Below are 19404 nucleotides of genomic sequence, written 5' to 3' on the forward strand. Positions count from 1 at the left end.
AGTTACCAGATATAAATATTAAAAATGCGCTATTACCTTCCTCCTGATCGTCGGAGGGTTCTCGAGGTCGTGATTCGAGAACAATCAAGTACACCGTAATAATAAAATATGAATTATTAAATTATAAAAAGTTTTATAAATACAATATGATATATAAAATTATATAAGTATATGAAAATTGATGCGCATGCACCTTACCTTATTCGCAGCTGTATTTGATATGCAGTTGACGTAATAAGATAAATAAACGTTTGTTATTATTGTTATTAAACACTCAAATTAAAGAAAAACAACACTGTTAAATTTCAATTTTAAAAAAGAAGCGGTCCAGCTGTCGCTCGCAATGTCTGGTGTCGGAAAGTTTTTAGGTGTTCCTGCACTCTTGAGGTTGTTTTGTTTTAGTGTTGAATGGGGCTCATGCACTGATGACTGGTGCTCATGCACTATAGAGTGGTGCTTGCACTGATGAGAAGAGACGACTTGGTCAAGCCAGACAGGGTCGCCGGTGGCTCCATCAAAGGCCACTACGTTTCTAAAGATTTACCGTTATCCTTGGTAGCAGAGGTCCTCATTGGGCCATATCTTGTCTCTGGCGGCACGCAGGCACACAAAATAGATCAAACGTGCGACGACACATTGTGACAACTACGTCTGGGTTCCTATGTGACCAAACAATGCAGATCGTTCCTTCCATCAGTGATTAAATACATTTATTGGGGTTTAATGATTATTTGCGGGCGACATTATTGACCGTTATTTATTTTATTGGATAACTAAGCAAAATACAATTATGATATGTGAGTAAATCATTACATTATTAACGAGCAATAAAGTGCTGCTCAAAAAGTTACTGACCGAGTTATGCGATAGGTGTGATAGGTAATAAATCAAGAATAGACTGATTGACTGTTACAATGTTTTTATTTAAATTTTCAATTATTATTATTATTATTAAAATGTTATATTCCAACCATAGATATATAATATTAAACTAGATAGCCGACTCTGTATAGACTATGCATACAAATATGACGCCTGGTCGCCATTTGTAGGTTGGGCAATGTTTACAAAATATGGATGTTATCAATCCTCGTGATATCAATTAATCAAAATTAAAATTGCTTTTTTGCTTTTTTTTTGCTTTTGCCTTTTTGTAACTCGTCAGTTGTGGTTGTCTTAATGTCTTATATTTTTCTGTAACTCAACAATTTTGGTACTTGAGCCTGAAAAATTATGGTGTGCTCCTGTAGTGTTCACTTGTGTACAAATCGGTCAAAACCAGGTCCTCGAAAAATACACTTTTTCTCGTAAGTAATCTTTAGATATTTTATACGATATTAATTTTGTTTATTTATATATGGGACTTATTAACTTACACAAATATTAAACAATACACTTAGTTTTTAGTATATTGTCATCGAAGTAAATTATTTAATCAATAATCTTTCATTATTTTTCGTTATTTCAATTAAAACAGAACATATTATGTTATACAACATATTTTAAATTAACATTTCTTTGTTGGATTTTTATAAATAGGTTCCCACTGAAAAATGCTGAAAGAAATCAGCAATGGGTAAATGCAGTTGGCCGAAAAGGGTTCATCCCGTCCAAATATAGTAAAGTGTGTAGTGATCATTTCCATCAAAATGATTTTGAACAAAATTGTGGTGGTAGTTATTTGCTAAAACTGAAAGAAACGGCTGTCCCTTCAATTTTTCCAAACTACTCTGAAATTATATCAAAAGCCAAAATGCAGTGTCTTGAGGTTGACCCATTTCAAGTAGCTGGATGCAGCTCTTATAATTCTTGTACTGAGACTAATAAACCAGGTAATTCATAAATAATTTTATATAATTAAAAAATGTTTATTGATGTCTATTTGAAATTATTTATGATGTTACATCAACATTTTTTGTTGTAGAAATACATAATGATGTTGATTGTGTTGTGGTTAATGATAGTACTTCAGTCAAAATTATTTCACCACATGAATCAACCTCAACTATTCAAGAATGTAATTTATTAACACAGAATTCATCACCACCCACACCATTGTTGATCACACCATCTAAAATGTCATGTGCCCGTTCATTATTTAACATAAGTCTACCAAAGCGTCCTAGTTTTTCTCCATCTAAATCTGAATTGAAGAAAAAAATTAAATCATTGCAACAACGAATTCGACGGCAAGATAAATCAATCAAAAATTTAAAAGATTTATTAAAAGTTTTAAAAAAAAAGAATTTAATTGAAAGAGAGTCAGAGGAGTTACTAATGGAAAAATTTGATGGTACAACTTTGGACATATTCCAAAATTTTATTAAAAATAAAGGTAAAAAATCTACAGGACGTAGATTTAGTAAGAAAATTAAGGAATTTGCTTTGACTCTTCACTATTACTCGCCTAAAGCTTATGAGTATGCAAGGTAACTTATAATTGCAAATTTAACGCAGAAGGTTTTGGTATTATATTTTTAGCTTAGTAACTGGAAGTTTCCCTTTCTTCCATGGTATCAACGACACTGCCTGGACTGCTTATGCCTTCGATATGCTTGCACATTAATTCGATAAAGCTTTCACATTACTTTGACAAAACTGTAGAATAATGCCCAAATAATTTTTAATATTTTTATCAAACGCATAAACAAATTGCTCACCAAAGCTTGTCTTCTAATAAACTTATATTTTTATTTTTTAACACTTTTATTTTCTTAACTATTTGATGTGCTTATTTTAGATCAGTCCTAATTTTACCAAGCAGTAAGTCTATAATGAACTGGACTTCATCTATCAATGCAGAACCAGGCATATTTAATGAAGTCATGGAAAGTTTGAAAAGTTTAAGTTCCGAAGACAAACACTGCAATTTATGTTTAGATGCCATGGCCTTGAGGAAACAAATTTTATGGAGTGAAAAATTTAATAAATTTATTGGGTATTGTGATTTTGGTGGTGAATTACAACTTGAGGGGACAGATACTCCAGCTACAGAGGCTCTATTTTTTATGCTTGTTAGTCTTAATGGTAAGTGGAAATTGCCTATAGCGTATGTCCTACAAAATAAAACCACTGCAGTTGCTCAAGCAGAATTAGTAAAATCAATACTTAAACAAACACATAATGCCGGTTTAACTGTTTGGGGTATTACATGTGATGGTGCTTACACAAACATAGCCATGATGAAAATATTAGGTTGTGTCATTGGTAATAGTTATAGTGAAATAAAAAGTTGGTTTCCACATCCTATCAGTAATGACAAAGTTTTTTTTGTACCTGATGCATGCCACAATTTAAAATTAGCTAGAAACACACTAGGTAATTGTAAAGTGCTTACATCAAATAGTGGATTTATTCGATGGCAGCATTTATCAAATTTACACGAAATACAGCAAGAAATTAAGTTAAAATTTGCTAACAAACTCTCAAGTTCTCATATCCAATGGCATAATAACAAAATGAAAGTATCATATGCTGTCCAAACTCTTTCTGCATCCACAGCAACTGCTTTAATTTTTTTAAACCAACAAAATGTTCCAAAATTTGAAAATATAAAGGCAACAGCAGAGTATTGCCAAGTAATTGATAGAATATTTGACTTTTTAAATTCAAAATCAATATTCTCTAAAAATTTTAAATCTCCAATTAAAAAAAACAATATTCTTGATCTTGAAAGTAAAATTATTCCGCTAATACAATATTTATATACTTTGAAATTTAATGACCAACTTTTACATACAACAAATAAAAAAACATTTATTTACGGTTTTGCCGTAGCCGTTAAATCGCTCCTCAGTATAGCAAGGTTAATATTTTCAAACTATTCCATCAATTTTAGCTATATCCTTACATACAAATTTTCCCAGGACCACCTGGGACTGTTATTTGCTCAAATTAGAAAAAGAGGCGGCTCAAATAATAATCCAAACGTGGTACAACTAAAAACTGCCATTAAACAAATACTACTAAAAAATGCATTTAAATTAAAAAACAACGGAAACTGTAATACATTTGATGAAGATGTTATGTGCAGCATATTTGACTTTAAGTGGAATAAAAAAGAGCAATTTAATGACGACTGTCAAATGGGTGAGGCCAACCAAGATATTTTAAATAGATTACAATTAATTAACAATATAAATCCTTCTTTACAAAGTGCTAAGGAAAATATTTTATACTACATCTTAGGATATATTATTTTAAAAATAATTAAAAAACTTGATTGCAATTCTTGCATAAAAAGTATTTTCAAAGAAACAGACCATAATTATTTTTCACCAACATATGGTAAATTTGTAAATTTAAGACAAAATGGGGGCTTAATTTTAGGTTCTGAAAGTTCTTTTAAAATAATAATGGAGGCTGAAAAAATCCTTTTAAATTTAACAAATAATCTAACAAACCTTAACATACCCAATTTAAATAAAAAAATAATGTATCAATGCACTAATAACTTGTCTCTTGATCGTAATATATTTAGTGAATTAGATTGCAACAGCAGTATTTTGGAACGACCCCATAAAATGATTTTAATTTCCTTGTTAATAAATAGATATTTAAGCGTCAGATTAAAATCATTTGGCAAAGAATATTCTGCATTAGTAAATACTACAAGCAAAAGGCATAAATTAAATAAATTAATTTTGTTTTCTAATCATTGACTAGTGTAAGTAACTATATGTTATGTATTAATTAATGTTTTGCACTTATTATATTATATATTATATCTAAAATCTAAATTGTTTTTTGTTTACAATAATTATGTAGTTATTATATTAACACTAAATAAAGGGTTTCTATTTCAATTTTTTTTTGATTATTCACATGACAAATTATTGATAATGATAATTGATAACAAAATGTAAACATTGCCCTATCTGCATATGGCGGCCAGACTTCAATAATGGAAACAGAGTCGGCTATCTAGTTTAATATTATATATCTATGATTCCAACTAACCAGAATATTTCTATTTTATTTGATCGCCAGTTTATATTTTAAATGGTGTGATTTTTTTTTTCGCATGGTGCTATGTCCGGGAGTAGGCACAAAGGCCTAGTTCGGACGCCTATTTTGCAGAATTTCTATTGGGGCACCCATAGGTTTCTGCCATGTTCCGGACTCCGGAGTGAGGGATGGCGGCACTTGTTCCCCGGACACCGAGACTTGCCCGGAGAAAAATGTCGCCCGATGGTCGAGGGCCGGATGACACACAGCCGCGGCGTTAGACCGCTCGGCCACTTCTAAAATAAACAAATAACTATAGAAATCAAAATACGATATTTTACGACAAATAGATCAACCCGTATACTAATATTTTTGTTTATTCAATTTGAACAGAATTTGAATTAATAAATAACCAATTGCTTTGTTTGTTAAAATAAGTAGTTGTCTCAGATTAATATGACATATTCCGTACAGTTTAAATTTGTAGTGTTCGTGCAATCTTCGCAGTAAGAAAAACTTGATCTATGTAAAAATATATAAATAATTCCATTTTAATTATTAATATAATTAGGTAGGTAATCATATGCAACACTACTTAATAATTATTTGATACCTGACGTTTAATTCTCGGATTTGTTTCTGTTAAGGATCGTTGATGTAAGACAAGACTCATTCGATTTATCTGAGAACCAAAATAAAGTTTTAAATTTAAGTCGAACATAAGTATAATAAATCATCACAAGATAATATTAAATAGACGTTTACTTATTTTTACTCACAATGTTAATAGATATAAATTATTGATTAGTTAGACACAAAATTCACAATAGAAATTGAGTGAATATCCAATGTCGTAATTCAAATAATCACAAAAATTTAAAATTTAATTAGAATTTCCGGTAAACATTTTTTGTTTGATAACAGTTGACAAGGTTGTGAAGTATCTTGCATTGAATTTTTCAAATTTTAGATTTTAAAAGATAATTTTTATGAATTTCTCACTCAAGATAATTTTGTATGTGCTCGTTATTTTTAAATATTTTGTCAATATTCGAACTTAAAATGATAATAATAAAAAATTGTGACTTATAGAAAAAAATTATTATATATATTGGTAGTGATTAATTTAATTAGAACCTTTTCTTACTAACGTATCGTTAATAATTGGGTTCTATTAGCCGAGCGTTTTCAATTTGATTAAATTGTGTTCATAATTTGATTTTTAGAAATTTAGAAACTTTTAATTTTAAAAAATCATCAATAATGATCGTGTAATCCTAAATGTTAGCTTAAAATATGTGTCATTGTATTCTAAAACCATTTCTGTTAAAAAGTGACTTTTGAAAAAAATGTTTCATGTACCGACACAGACCAAAAAAACACATACACACTTCATTGTAAAATCAATAAATTCATCACTTTGCTAAAAATCTAAAAACACAATCGGTAGGTACGGATTTGAACAAGATTGTAGACTAGTTGTTATGGTGCTAGTACTTTTGTACTTCTAACTTAGAATAAAATGCTGATTAAATTTATAATAAATTCAAATGATATACAGGGTGTCCCGTGAGGATTTACCCATTGCAATACCTCCCGAAATAACGGTGATATCGAAATTCTGGTTTTGTAATATGACTCGCAGGGATCAGAACTACAATAATTTCATATTTTAATTGATCTTAACGTTTTTAATAATTCCATTATTTCGTGAGCCATCGCAATGGGTAAATCCTCGCGGGACACCATGTATAGGTAATATGAAATATAAACCTCTTTTTCCGTTGTTTGACCAATTATGTATAATGTAAGAATATTGATTATTTTTGTTGACATCCGTATAAAAGCAAATGCGGGATAAGGATGTTGCTCATAGTCTCTAATGAATAATATTTTGGTGTATACGGTATTGATGATTTCAGCCACATTTGCTGCTACATAAGCAATTATAACAGGAAAACCATATATTGATATGTTTAATTCATTTAAGCATTCTATAACTTCCAAATACATGTCTCTGAATGTAGTTAAGCATGTTCTTCTTTCCGATATTTGTTCATTTATCATGTTGGCAATCCACTTTATGTATAATATTAGAAATATGTATTCATAAAATATGACACAATTGTAAGTGCTCACAACATATATAACGACCTAAACATTTAACATATGTGACATTTTTAATATACATAATAGTTTAAATAGATTATGGATGATAATAGGAGTACCATAATATTCATAAAGTATAATGCATTTGAAAGTATTTAAAACGATTAAATAAGTGATCAAAAAATACGTGGATAAGTGAGAACTATTGCAAGTTGCGTATCCTGATTGGTGGGGGGCGGGGGTTGTAACCCTACCAATTGAAAATGTCTCAATATTTATGGTATGATTATTGATTGTAATAAAAACTTGAAATTGATGCATTCACAAAATCTAACACTATAGTATTAAAAGATTATAATATATGATATTAGGAGTACCATATATTCACAAAATATAACACATTTGGAAAAATTTTAAACAATTAAAGCGACCAAAAAGTATGGATAGAGAAACCAGAGTAAGATGAACCAGTGCAACAGATTAGATAAATCCATAAAACTACCTACATTCATACAATTTCTTTAATTTATGTGATGATGGTAAGATTGGAAATAGCCATTCCTCTCACAGAAATAATTGAAATTTCTGATTTAGTAATATGTGTTTATACCAAAAATGAAATTTTTTTGTCAGACTATAATTATATTATTAATTCCTATCAACAAAGAATGCATATGAGACGGCATTCGATTGTGCTACATTTAATGACAATAAGTGATGTTTTGTTTTGTGAAATTTAGAGAATGAATAAGTAATTAAATAATTGTTAATATATTTAATTATCTTCTATACATTTCTATGGTTTGTGTTATGGGGTGTTTATTTTGCAACTTTGGTAAAGTTTATTCTTACATTAAGAATAATAGATAGACACGTAAAATTGGATTATTATTAATTTGGGTTTTATGGGGAACATACTATGGGACGAGATGAATAGTGAATAGTGATCCATGTTATGAATATTGCTTTTTTCAAATTTCAATGCTGCTTTATGTTTATACTGTTGTATGAATATACATAGTAGGTATACTTTGGTAAATAATTGCATTTTCTATGAACAATATTTTTGAGTTACATTATTGTATATTAACTAGATATTAATAGAAATTAATTGTATTTGTTATGCAAATAAATATGGACTTATATCCTTTATTACTTTAGTCAAGTTTCATGATATGACAAAAATCAGTTTTTATGTTAATGACACATTTGTATTATTAATAATGATTTAAAAAATCTGATTGGAAGTATAAAAGCTACCTACTATTATATTTTTTCATAATACCTACATATAATATTAACCCATTTCAAGAAGTAACATCTAATTGTTAATATAATATCGTATATAATATCGGTTATAGAGTACTCTTTAATTATTGTAACAATAACATATTGTAGCATAACATATATTACAGTTTACAGGTTATATCAAACATTCACATAAAAACTAAATATAATAAGTTATGAACTTCGCTAATAGTTGTAAAAGGATTTATATACCCTACTCTAAATGCACTTTTTAAAATAGTGGAAGATGCAGAGAACAGATAATCAGACACTACTTCTTTTTATTCATCAACACAACATTAGCATAAAGCTTTTGGCATATTTTTGAAATTATGAACATAAATATATATATATATATATATATATATATTATAACTTATTTGTAGTCATATAAAATATGTTAAAATGTTTATAATTACCTTATCATGTATATTAATTGACTGTTTAAATGTTATCAGCCATAAGGTCTGATTTATAAGAACTATAATCACATCTACGGCCATTGCAGCTATAGGAGTCCAATTCACAATTGTTATGTCCATCGGCCTTACTACATTTAGGTGAATCAATTTTTCATGAACTGTTTCAAGTTTGTTCAATACCACGGACAGTGGATTATCGACAAATATACGACAAATATGATTTATGGACATTCCAATTAAAAATAATTCAAAACAACAGATAAATATCAAAGACGTTGGTTCACCCATTTCCTTCTCAATTTTAAAGAGCTATCAAAAAAATTCATAAATTAATTTCAAAATTTTTACATCATATTATGATATAAATAATCACTTATAATTTATTTTTTTTTTATATAAGGATAATTCTCATTACTGTACAGGTGTGTTAGAGTTTAGATATAATAATATAATAATTTATGAGGAGAACCTTTTTATATAAGACCTAATGTATTATAATAGTTTCACAAAAATTTTACGTATAGGTAAAGATGTAATATTATTATGATATCAAATCAATGAATGTTGTATGAAATACATAACTGTGGATTAAATTAACAGTTAAATTTTTTGTTTTTTAACTTTTTTAGGAAAGAAATCGTAAGAAATAAAAATTAAGTATTTTTTTATATTATCAGTCCTATTTTTTCTTGTCAACAGAAAGTGTTAATATTTTATTACCTACGGTGCCTATCGTCGAAAGAACTATTGATTGAAAAATTATTATTTATGAAGCATCTTGCATAAATAATTAGGAAATACAAAATAATCAGTGAAGTACATTAATTTATGTATTAACATACAAAACTATAAAAATTAAATTATATAAAGTTATTACCGTTAGGTTTGAAATGAAGAACTGATACAAACCAAAATAAATGATTACACATCGCAAGACATAAAACACCATCGACGTTTTGAAATTCATCTGGCTATAATAAATACTACCAGCACCGAAAATCAAAAAACACATGTTAACATTATTTAATACTGATCTCACACTCATAATAAAAATTTATTAACAAATTAAGTGTAAAGAAAGAAAATGGTAATAGTTTGGATTTTAGTGTTTTTGGTATGAAACTTTTAGTAATTTAAACTGAATTGGGTACAACTGTGTTTATAATGAGTATCCTATTATATGAATAATAGATGTATTTACATAATTTATCACTAAATCAAAAAATAAATAAATAATAGTAATACATAAAATCACTGACAAGAAAAAACAATTATTGTTATTGAGTAAAATGTATGATGGTTAATACTCAATTTACATATTATTATACAAAGCAATGTTTGTTTCACATAATAGGTACTTTTAGTTCTTTATATTTAGTATAGGTTGAACATATTTTAAGAAAATAATTGAAATAAATAATTAATAGATATGTAGATACTTCAAAATATAAAATTTTAGAAGGGTACATTTTTAATTTATATGTTACTTATACAAATTATATAATTTCATTATCGAGAAACAATAAAAAAGTGAGCAAGTGGGTACTTACCACTTTACTGTACAGTTGAGTGGGTCACTATATTGCATATTAGGAAAATAAATACCAGAGAACAGTATCATGAAGAAAAAACATAATGTAATATAGTTAAGAAGTAGTTAAAATTGCAGATTATTTAAGTGAACTTTACTTTGATCACTTCCAACAAACATAAAATTTACTTATTTTAAGTATAGTATATTATGTGAAGGCATCTAACAATGTTTTTTTCATTATTATTTGAAGTTTTACGATTTCCATAATTGTTGAAAAAGTTATACACTATAATATACTAAAATAAATACACTTAATTATGCTCATGCGTACACACAACACAAACTACGCATAAAGCCAAGATCTATAAAGACTTAAATAAAGTTGAGGTTAGCCGTTAGCCAGTTATCATGATATTTTCTGATTGGCTGTTGCTCGTGTGACTTATATTCTAGACCCCAATAAAGCAGTATTCATAAAATGAAAATGTAAAAATATAATTACATAGAAATTTTAAATACGCGAAAATCATGTATTATTTAATAAAATTATTAAATCTGTATGTGCATATTTAAATTTAAAAGCAAATGTTTGTCTATTTGTTTATCCTTGATGAATTTATTACACTATTTATCCGATCCTCATAAAACATTCGTGCCAGCATTTCTTTACTATTACGAACGAATTGGACGAAAAAAAAATATTATATTTATAACATGTAGTGTATGTCGTACACTGTTTGAGATAACGATACAATAAAACCGACACCACCAATATAACGACGTACTTTGAATTAATTGATCATTCTCTTCCAGGTAAATTCAGGTTATACAGCTAATAGTATAGGTATCAAAAATTACCGGATGGCTCATTGTATCAAACACCGGTTGAATTGGGCAGATGGTTAAATAAAGATTATCGCACGTGTCATGACCTCATAACCGACTGCGTGATCACTATATAGAGAGATCGTTATAAAACCTAAACTTTGATAGATTAATTGAAATTTTTATGGTACTTTCGTACTACCTAAATGGTCAAGTTAAATAATGGAAATGTTTAATATCTTTAATATCTTTTCACCAAAGATTGTATATTGAATTGAATCAAGTTTTAATCATACAAATTCAGCATTATTAACGAGCAACAAAGTGCTGCTCAAAAAGTTACTTACCGAGTTATGAGATTGATAACGAGGTGTGATAATAAATCAAAAATAGACTGATTGAATGTTAAAATGTTTTTATTTAAATTTTCAAGTATTAAATTATTAAACTGTTATATTCCAACTAACCAGAATATTTTTATTACATATGATAATATGATTGCCAGTTTATATTTTAAATGGTGTGATAGTGATAATGTTATATTATACAATTGAAAAATTGAAGAATGTGCTAATAAGAATAATATAAATTTTGTATTTCATAGTTTTATATCAATATAGTTCACTGTGTGTGGCTTAAAGATACTTAAAACTAACTTAAAAATGGAAATATCCTGACACTATACTAAACAGATTATATATTTATCAAAAATTTGACAATAGTTGAATAATTTATTCTTACAGCTACAGTAACACAAAATCAGATCAGACGCGTAGTTGGATCATAGTTAGATACCTACCTAATATAGGAACAACAATATCGGTTATAGAGTACTCTTTAACTATTGAAACAATAACATATATTACAGTTTACAGGTTATATCAAACATTCACCTAAAAACGTAATATTATAGTAAGCTATAAACTTCAAATAGTTTTAAAAGGATTTATATACCCTACTTTAAATGCACTTTTTAAAATAGTGGAACAGGCAGAGAACAGATAATCAGACACCACTTATTTTTATTCATCAACACAACATTAGCATAAAGCTTTTGGCATATTTTTGAAATTAAGCACGTATATATATTATTACTTATTTATGGTCTTATAAATTATGTTAAAATGTTTATAATTACCTAATCATGTATTTCAATTGGCTGTTTAAGTATTATCAGTCATATGGTCTGATTTATATGAATTACAATCACATCTACGGCCATTACAGCTATAGGAGTCCAATACACAGTTGTTATGTCCATCGGCCTTGCCACATTTAGGTGTATCAATTTTTCATGAACTGTTTCAAGTTTGTTCAATACCACGGACAGTGGATTATCGACAAATATTATTTATGGACATTCCAATTAAATATAATTCAAAACAACAAATAAATATCAAAGACGTTGGTTCACCCATTTCCTTATCAATTTTTGAGATCTATGAAAAAAAAGAACCTTCAATAAATAAAAGGTATCATTTTTTTATATATTATAAGAAACATTTGGAAGTATTCTTGTACAATATGTTTTTAATGTTTATGTTCTGAGACATAAAAATAAAGTGTCATAAAATATTTAGATTATTATTAATTCCGTAATTTTTACGTATTTTAATGTCAAAACAACAAATTGTCCAGAGCGCTTCCACAGAACTTTTAACGCTCAATTCTATAACTCACATCCACTAATATACTCTTTGTGCTTGAGGTATTGAAAGAAATGCAGGCTGAAACCAATATGAAAATATCCACTATTCAAAAAAATATATCCAAAGCTATTCCATCTAAAGATATGCAAAAAATTAACCATGTAATAAAACTATACGACCAATATAAAATAGATAGTAATATATTAATTTTTTTTATCAGGGACTGGTTATCGATACCAAGATTTTAATTTATAGCTTATGTGTATTATTATTGTGTTTTATATACCTAAATATTTTATTTTGTTTTTAATTGACTATAATATCACAATAATTTTTTTTTTTTTTAATTATATTATTATTATTTTTAATTTAATTTAATAGTACATGTTGGCAACTTTGCACCCATTTTCGTACGCAATCGTAATGTTTTTGAGGCCGAGGTAGAGAAATCGTACGCAATCGTTTTACTAAAAGGGACAATCGTACGCAATCACCGATTTTTACAACATGTTATAATTTAAATAATTACCTATTATTTATTATTTTTTTTTTATAAGAATAATTCTCTTTACTGTACAAGTGTGTTAGAGTTTAGATATAATAATTTAATAAATGATAAGGAGCATCTTTTTATAAAAGACCTAATGTACGCCTATTATAATATTTTCATGAAAATTTTAGATATAGGTAATGATGTAATATTATAATGGTTTCAAATCAATAAACGTTGTATGAAATACATAACTGTGGATCAAATTACATTTTATGTAATAGATGTAATGGATGTTTTAAATATTTATGTATAATTTACGAAACTATAAAAATTAGTTATAGTTGATACCCTTAAGTTAGCGATCATTATTAATGTTGGCGGCAATGGTTATTAGTTACAATTTTTTTTGTTGTTGTTATAGTTGGTTGTAAAATGTGGTATTTTTAAAAAAAAACTTCAAAATTATTGTGTTAGTGTCCTCATCGGATTCAATTGTTGCGGTATAATGTGTTGGTTAAGAGGACGCCACACCCGCATGTGTTGTCTTATGTAATTTATGAGTATTTTTAAAACTGTAAATTGCTTGTATTTCTTAAAATACTCATAACTCGCTTCAAAATTGAAATATAATAAAAAGCCTCTGTGAAAACCTAGATAATAATGTTACCTTTAATTCTTATAAGAGGTCAATTTACTCTAAGTTGTAAACTAACGGAGCTAAATTGGAACTGCTGAGCATAAAATTTGCCATGTTACGCACTTGAAAGACGAAGACAACACATGCGGGTGTGGCGTCCTCTTAAGTTGATGCTGCTGATTTTGTCTGATTATATAAGGCATTCTCTGATGATTTGGATGACTGAAATTTCAATTTCACATTTATTGCACCTTGGTTTCTTTTCTCTTGCCATAAAGTTTAAATATGTAAGACGAGTGTTGCCAATGCAATGTCTATTGAATAGTGACTTATCTCTTCTCTTTAGAAGGGGATTTAGGCAACCAAAGATTATTTTTACTTAACTTAGATTTCTACATGGACTCTGGTTCAGAGATCAGAGGTTTATCATTTGATAAGGATGAACTTTTTGATTTCGTTTTTTAAATCATCAAAAGTTTTTAGACTATAAGTTTGGGGCAATCTGATTTCACTGCTTTCTTGCCATCTTCATCTACTATTTTTTACATTGGACAATTACATTCAGTTGCAGGGAACTTTTCTAATGTTTCTTTCCGTAAAAGAATATAATAGCCAATTTAATTTACAAATTTTAATGGTTTTTCAATGTATAATTATTATGTATCTATTATTCTATTAACATACGAAACTATACGAATTAAATTAAATATAGTCATTATCAATAGGTTTGCATTGTAGAAGTGATACAAACCAACATAAATATAATTTTAAATTAAATAACATTTTACATATCTTAAAATTAATCTGGCTTAACTTCAATTAATTTCACAATTTTTAGATCGTATTATAATAAAAAAATCAATCTATTTTTTAAATTTTTATTTAAAAGAATAATTCTCTCCATGACTGTTTTAGTGTGTGGGAATTTAGATATAATGATTTAATAATCTAAAAGAAGTAGCTTTTCATGAAAAAGCTAATGTATTAAAATATTGTCATAACATTTTAGGCAATCACTCGCGGACAGCTGAACTATGTATTATAATACATAACCTAATGTATTATAATAAAATAGACCTAATGTATTATAATATTAGGGCTTGGATGTTTATGAAATCGCATATTTTTTTCTATTTGTCCAATTCAATGCTAACCCGGGTACAAATTTTATTCATATTTTACTGAAACAAATAATACTATTTTTATTTTACATATTTTTTGCATATTTAATGGTTTTTTTATTTTGATTGCATATTTTGGGATTTTAAAAACAAAATGCTTATTTCAGCACATTTAAAAAAAAAAACAATTTAAATTAACGAACTATAAAATTAACTACATAATTTTTTATATAAAAGTTTTATAGGCGGAAAGTACAATCTACCACGCATTGACGCAAAATATAAATTTTTATTATCGACTAATCATGTTTTTCAAGACATGTATTTTATTAGATAATCTATACCAACAGCAGACAGCAATAATAGAATATTGTACACGGCGACAATAACCAGATAACGTATTATTAGTACTACTTAAATCGCCGTGTCAGTCAAAATGTGTATTATATTTTTCCAAGTTTGGTTTTAGTTTTAATTAAAAATTTCGAAAGTCTAGTCATCCTGTTCAATACGTCTTAAAAATTTTGTCAACGAGTTTGGGAATGATATTTTTTCAACGGATGGCTTATTGGTTTTATATTGTTATAGGTGCAGTGTGAAACTTAAGTCGGAAGTGATCGTTGTTTTACCATCGAAATACATTTAAAGAAGGCTAAACATATTCAAACAGCTGATGGACAGAAACAAACTCCTCCTGTTCCTATAATAGTCTATTGGGGGCGGTCTAGGACGTTTTGGCGCCGCCGTTTGGGCGCCAACTAATATTTCTATATAATATTTAAAATTACAATTTTGTTAAATATTACAATTAATTTGAAATGAAAATATAGTAAATAGTCAGTTGTAAAAATCTACTTAAAAAATTAGGGTAACTATTTTTAATGTAATAATTTTTTAAAACTATTAATTTTTATTATATATTTATATTTATATTTTAACTATATTATCTTATATAATAATGTTTTAAGTACAATTTTAAAATTAACTACCTATTCACTATGTTTTAATTTTTTACTATAAATTTATATTTTTACTTAATCTTGTAATAATTTTTTAGGTACAATTTTAATACAAATTCTATTAGGTTAGTTGGCGCCAAAACGGCAGGGCCAAAACAGCAGCGCCCAAACGGCGGCGCCAAAACGTCCGTGTCCGGTTGGGGGATGTGGTTAGACGCGGCATTTTACTATTACACTGATAATTTTAGAAGTATACAAAATGTATTTTCAAAATTGAATCCATATGACGCAGTTTCAATCGAAAAAAGCATGCTGAACCTAATTTAGGCCAAAACTTAACATACATTCAGTCTAATTTAAGATGTTTACCAGTCAACATAACAAAATTAGAATCATCAGGACTTTGTTCGAATCAATTGAAGTTGTCAATAATGCAAGAGAAACCCTCTAAATGGCTAATGGAAAAGTAGGAAAAGACATTTAAGAGAAATTTTAGATCGTACTTGAAAAAAAATAAAGGATTTGAAACTTTGGTACAAATTTCAAAATAACAATTATATAATAAGATTATCGTATAGTTTAATGAACGAAATTTTTGTAAGCCAATTTAATTTTCAAATTTAAATGGTTTTTCAATGTATAATTTATGATGGACCTATTAACATACGAAACTATTAAAATTAAATTAAATATAGTTATTATCCATTGGTTTGCATAGTAGAAGTTATACAAGCCAACATAAATATGATTATATATTTTAAAATTAATCTGACTTAATTTCACAATTTTCAGATTATATTATTATAAAAAAGTCAATCAATTTTTTTGAATTTTTATATAAAAGGATAATTCTCTCCAATGCTGTAGTGTGTGGGAATTTAGATATAATGATTTAATAATCTAAAAGAAGTGGCTTTTCATGAAAGAGCTAATGTATTAAAATATTGTCATAACATTTTAGGCAATCACCCGCGGACAGCTGAACTATGTATGCACACACATTTTTGTTGCCTCTGTTCATGTTTATAAGTTAGTGTCGTTTCAATCAGTCAGAAATTTCCGTACCTTACACCAATCAACGTAGCTTTTAAAGAAGTTATTGTCTCTAATCAACAGCCGTGAAAACCAACATCTTTTTTTTATAAAGTAATTTTTTTATTTAGTCTATTAAGTACTTTGTAGTGGATGGTTGTTATAATATAACTAATCTCATTGAGGCATCGCCGCGGTGATTATATCTTTGGCCATGCGATAAACTAAAAAACGATCAAATAAATAATCATAAAATACGTGGATAGGGAAACTTGTCGGGCGAGAGTTGTAACCTCTACCCTTGAAAATGTTTCAATATTTAACTATTATAAATGATAATAAAAACATACTAAATTCAAAACAACTTGATGCTATATTTTTTCTAACCCCACCGCCCTCAAAAAAAAAAATAAAAAATAAATTCCACTGCTAATAGTACAAATGATATAAATCAATGAGATTAAATAAATTAAGTGCGCTCTGTAATTCGTGATAAGTGGTTTTAAAAGGATTGTTTTACCTTACATTTTATAAAATAGAAGAAAAGTATTGAACAAACATATTATCTGTGGTTTAGAAAAAACATAGGTACCTACCTATAATTTTTCAATTTGTATACAAGTTAATATATTTTATAAAAATATTCGAAACGTCCTCAATGCCTTCGATATTTGTAATACAGAAGTATTTCCAAATGTTCATAAAATTTTATGTGTAATGTCAGTTTTGCCTGTGACTACAACGACTAATGAAAGGTCATTTTCAACATTACGTCGGCTGAAAACTTACCTACGATCAACAATGGGTGAAGAACGCTTAAATGGACTGGAATCATTGAATATTCATCGTGATAATATAATATAATTTATACTACTGACAATAAAAATCAAAAAACACATATTAACATTATTTAATAGTTTAATACTAAGCCTACATTCATAATACCTTTAATATACAATTATAATGAAAAAGAAAAAAATGATTATAACTAATTTAGGATTTATGGTGTATGATTTTTACAGATTTTAACTGAGTTAAAACTATTGTTTTAAAAGTATTCAAAAATTAATTTCCATAGTTTGAAAATGTATACTATACAAAAAATCATTGAAGTAAAAAACAAATATTGTTATTTATTTAAATGCCAGAAAAGAATTATGAAAGGAATATTTTCAAATCTTAGGTATAAAAGGAAAATTTTTTATGAATTTCTAGGATCTAAGATAATTTGAAAATTGCCGTAACTTTTACGTATTAAGTCAATATTTGAACTTCAAATGCTAATTAAAAAAAATTGTGCCTATCTATTCTTATAACTTTTTCATCACTATAAGAATAACTTATGAGGAACATTGCATTTCATTTTCAAGTATTTTTATAGCGCCAAAAAATTTTTATCGACGCTTCAAAAAAAAATTTTCAGACAAATTGAAAATTTCAGTCGTCTATAAATATCTCAAAAAAAGTCAAAATATTTTGAAAATTAAATCATGTAAAGAAAATGCCAATCTAAATAACTGATAAAATTTTCAAGTATCTACGACTTACACTTTTTGAATAATAACAAATATTTAAAATGGTTTGAGGATAAATCGTTATCGTTACGCTATTTCGTAAAAATTTAAAATTCAAACGCACTTAAAATTTTTCCTTTAATGATGCTTCGAGTTTACTCTATAGCTACTTGAAGTAAAACTTATGGAAAACTTGGTGTTGTATTTTTAATCCTTAGTTATAAACGCAAAAAATTTTATGATTTTTCAACTTCAAAATTACTTGCAAATTTTCGCGTTTTCTACAGATTTCGTAAAATTTTGAACTATAAATGCTTATAAAAAAAATTGCGACTTACAATTTTTAATTTTTTTTAGTTACAATAAGAACAACTTATAAGGAACCTTGTATTAAATTTTCAAGTTTTTTTGGTCGTCCAACAATTTTTTACCGACACAAAAATGAATTCGCAAAAAAATCGAAAATTTCAGTGGTCTATAAATCACTCAAAAAAAGTCGAAAATTTAAAAAATTAAACTGTTTATAGATATCACTAACATTAACATTTGGTGAATTAATTTCAAGTATTCACAGTAATTAGTTTTTGAATTACAACCATATAAATATATCGATTTGGTCAAAAACTAGTTTTGCGTAAAAATTCCCGTTATTCTGTCATTTTTTTTTTTTGTTTTTCTCGATTTTTTGAAAACTGTTGGAAAACGTTTACTTTTGACCTCTATAATGCACCAAGGATTTTCAATTTTACATCGGAAACCACCCCCAAAGTTTGAAATCGAAGCATTATTTCGACTAGTTATGCTGTACACAGACACAAAAAAAAAAAAAAAAAAAACACACATATCATTGTAATATCAATACATTCATCACTTCG

At 27.4% G+C, this 19404-nt stretch overlaps 1 protein-coding gene across 1 annotated transcript; it reads right to left on the reverse strand.

Annotated features, from left to right (window-relative positions):
• Positions 1-5055: 5055 nt before the first annotated feature.
• Positions 5056-9053, reverse strand: LOC149060325 (uncharacterized). Its single transcript, XM_089228707.1, has 5 exons — positions 8763-9053; positions 6721-7101; positions 5561-5629; positions 5312-5469; positions 5056-5260 (listed from the first exon to the last, which is right to left on the reverse strand). Exons 1-5 carry the CDS (start codon positions 9051-9053, stop codon positions 5056-5058), a joined length of 1104 nt encoding a protein of 367 aa, XP_089084833.1.
• Positions 9054-19404: the final 10351 nt, after the last annotated feature.

Source organism: Diuraphis noxia, unplaced genomic scaffold (genome assembly GCF_037042655.1).
Source record: "Diuraphis noxia isolate RWA-SAM2 unplaced genomic scaffold, SU_Dnox_SAM2 contig0001, whole genome shotgun sequence".
NCBI classification, from domain to species: domain Eukaryota; kingdom Metazoa; phylum Arthropoda; class Insecta; order Hemiptera; family Aphididae; genus Diuraphis; species Diuraphis noxia.

What these genes read in the sequence shown, in the direction of transcription:
- LOC149060325 (XM_089228707.1), bottom strand. Translation starts at nt 9,053, where the DNA reads ATGGGTGAACCAACGTCTTTGATATTTATCTGTTGTTTTGAATTATTT. An exon ending in GTCAAACAACGGAAAAAGAG is followed by an intron (nt 5,630 to 6,720) that starts GTTTATATTTCA and finishes TTTGGTTCTCAG; the next exon opens with ATAAATCGAATGAGTCTTGT. An exon ending in TTGAATAAACAAAAATATTA is followed by an intron (nt 5,261 to 5,311) that starts GTATACGGGTTG and finishes TGATTTCTATAG; the next exon opens with TTATTTGTTTATTTTAGAAG.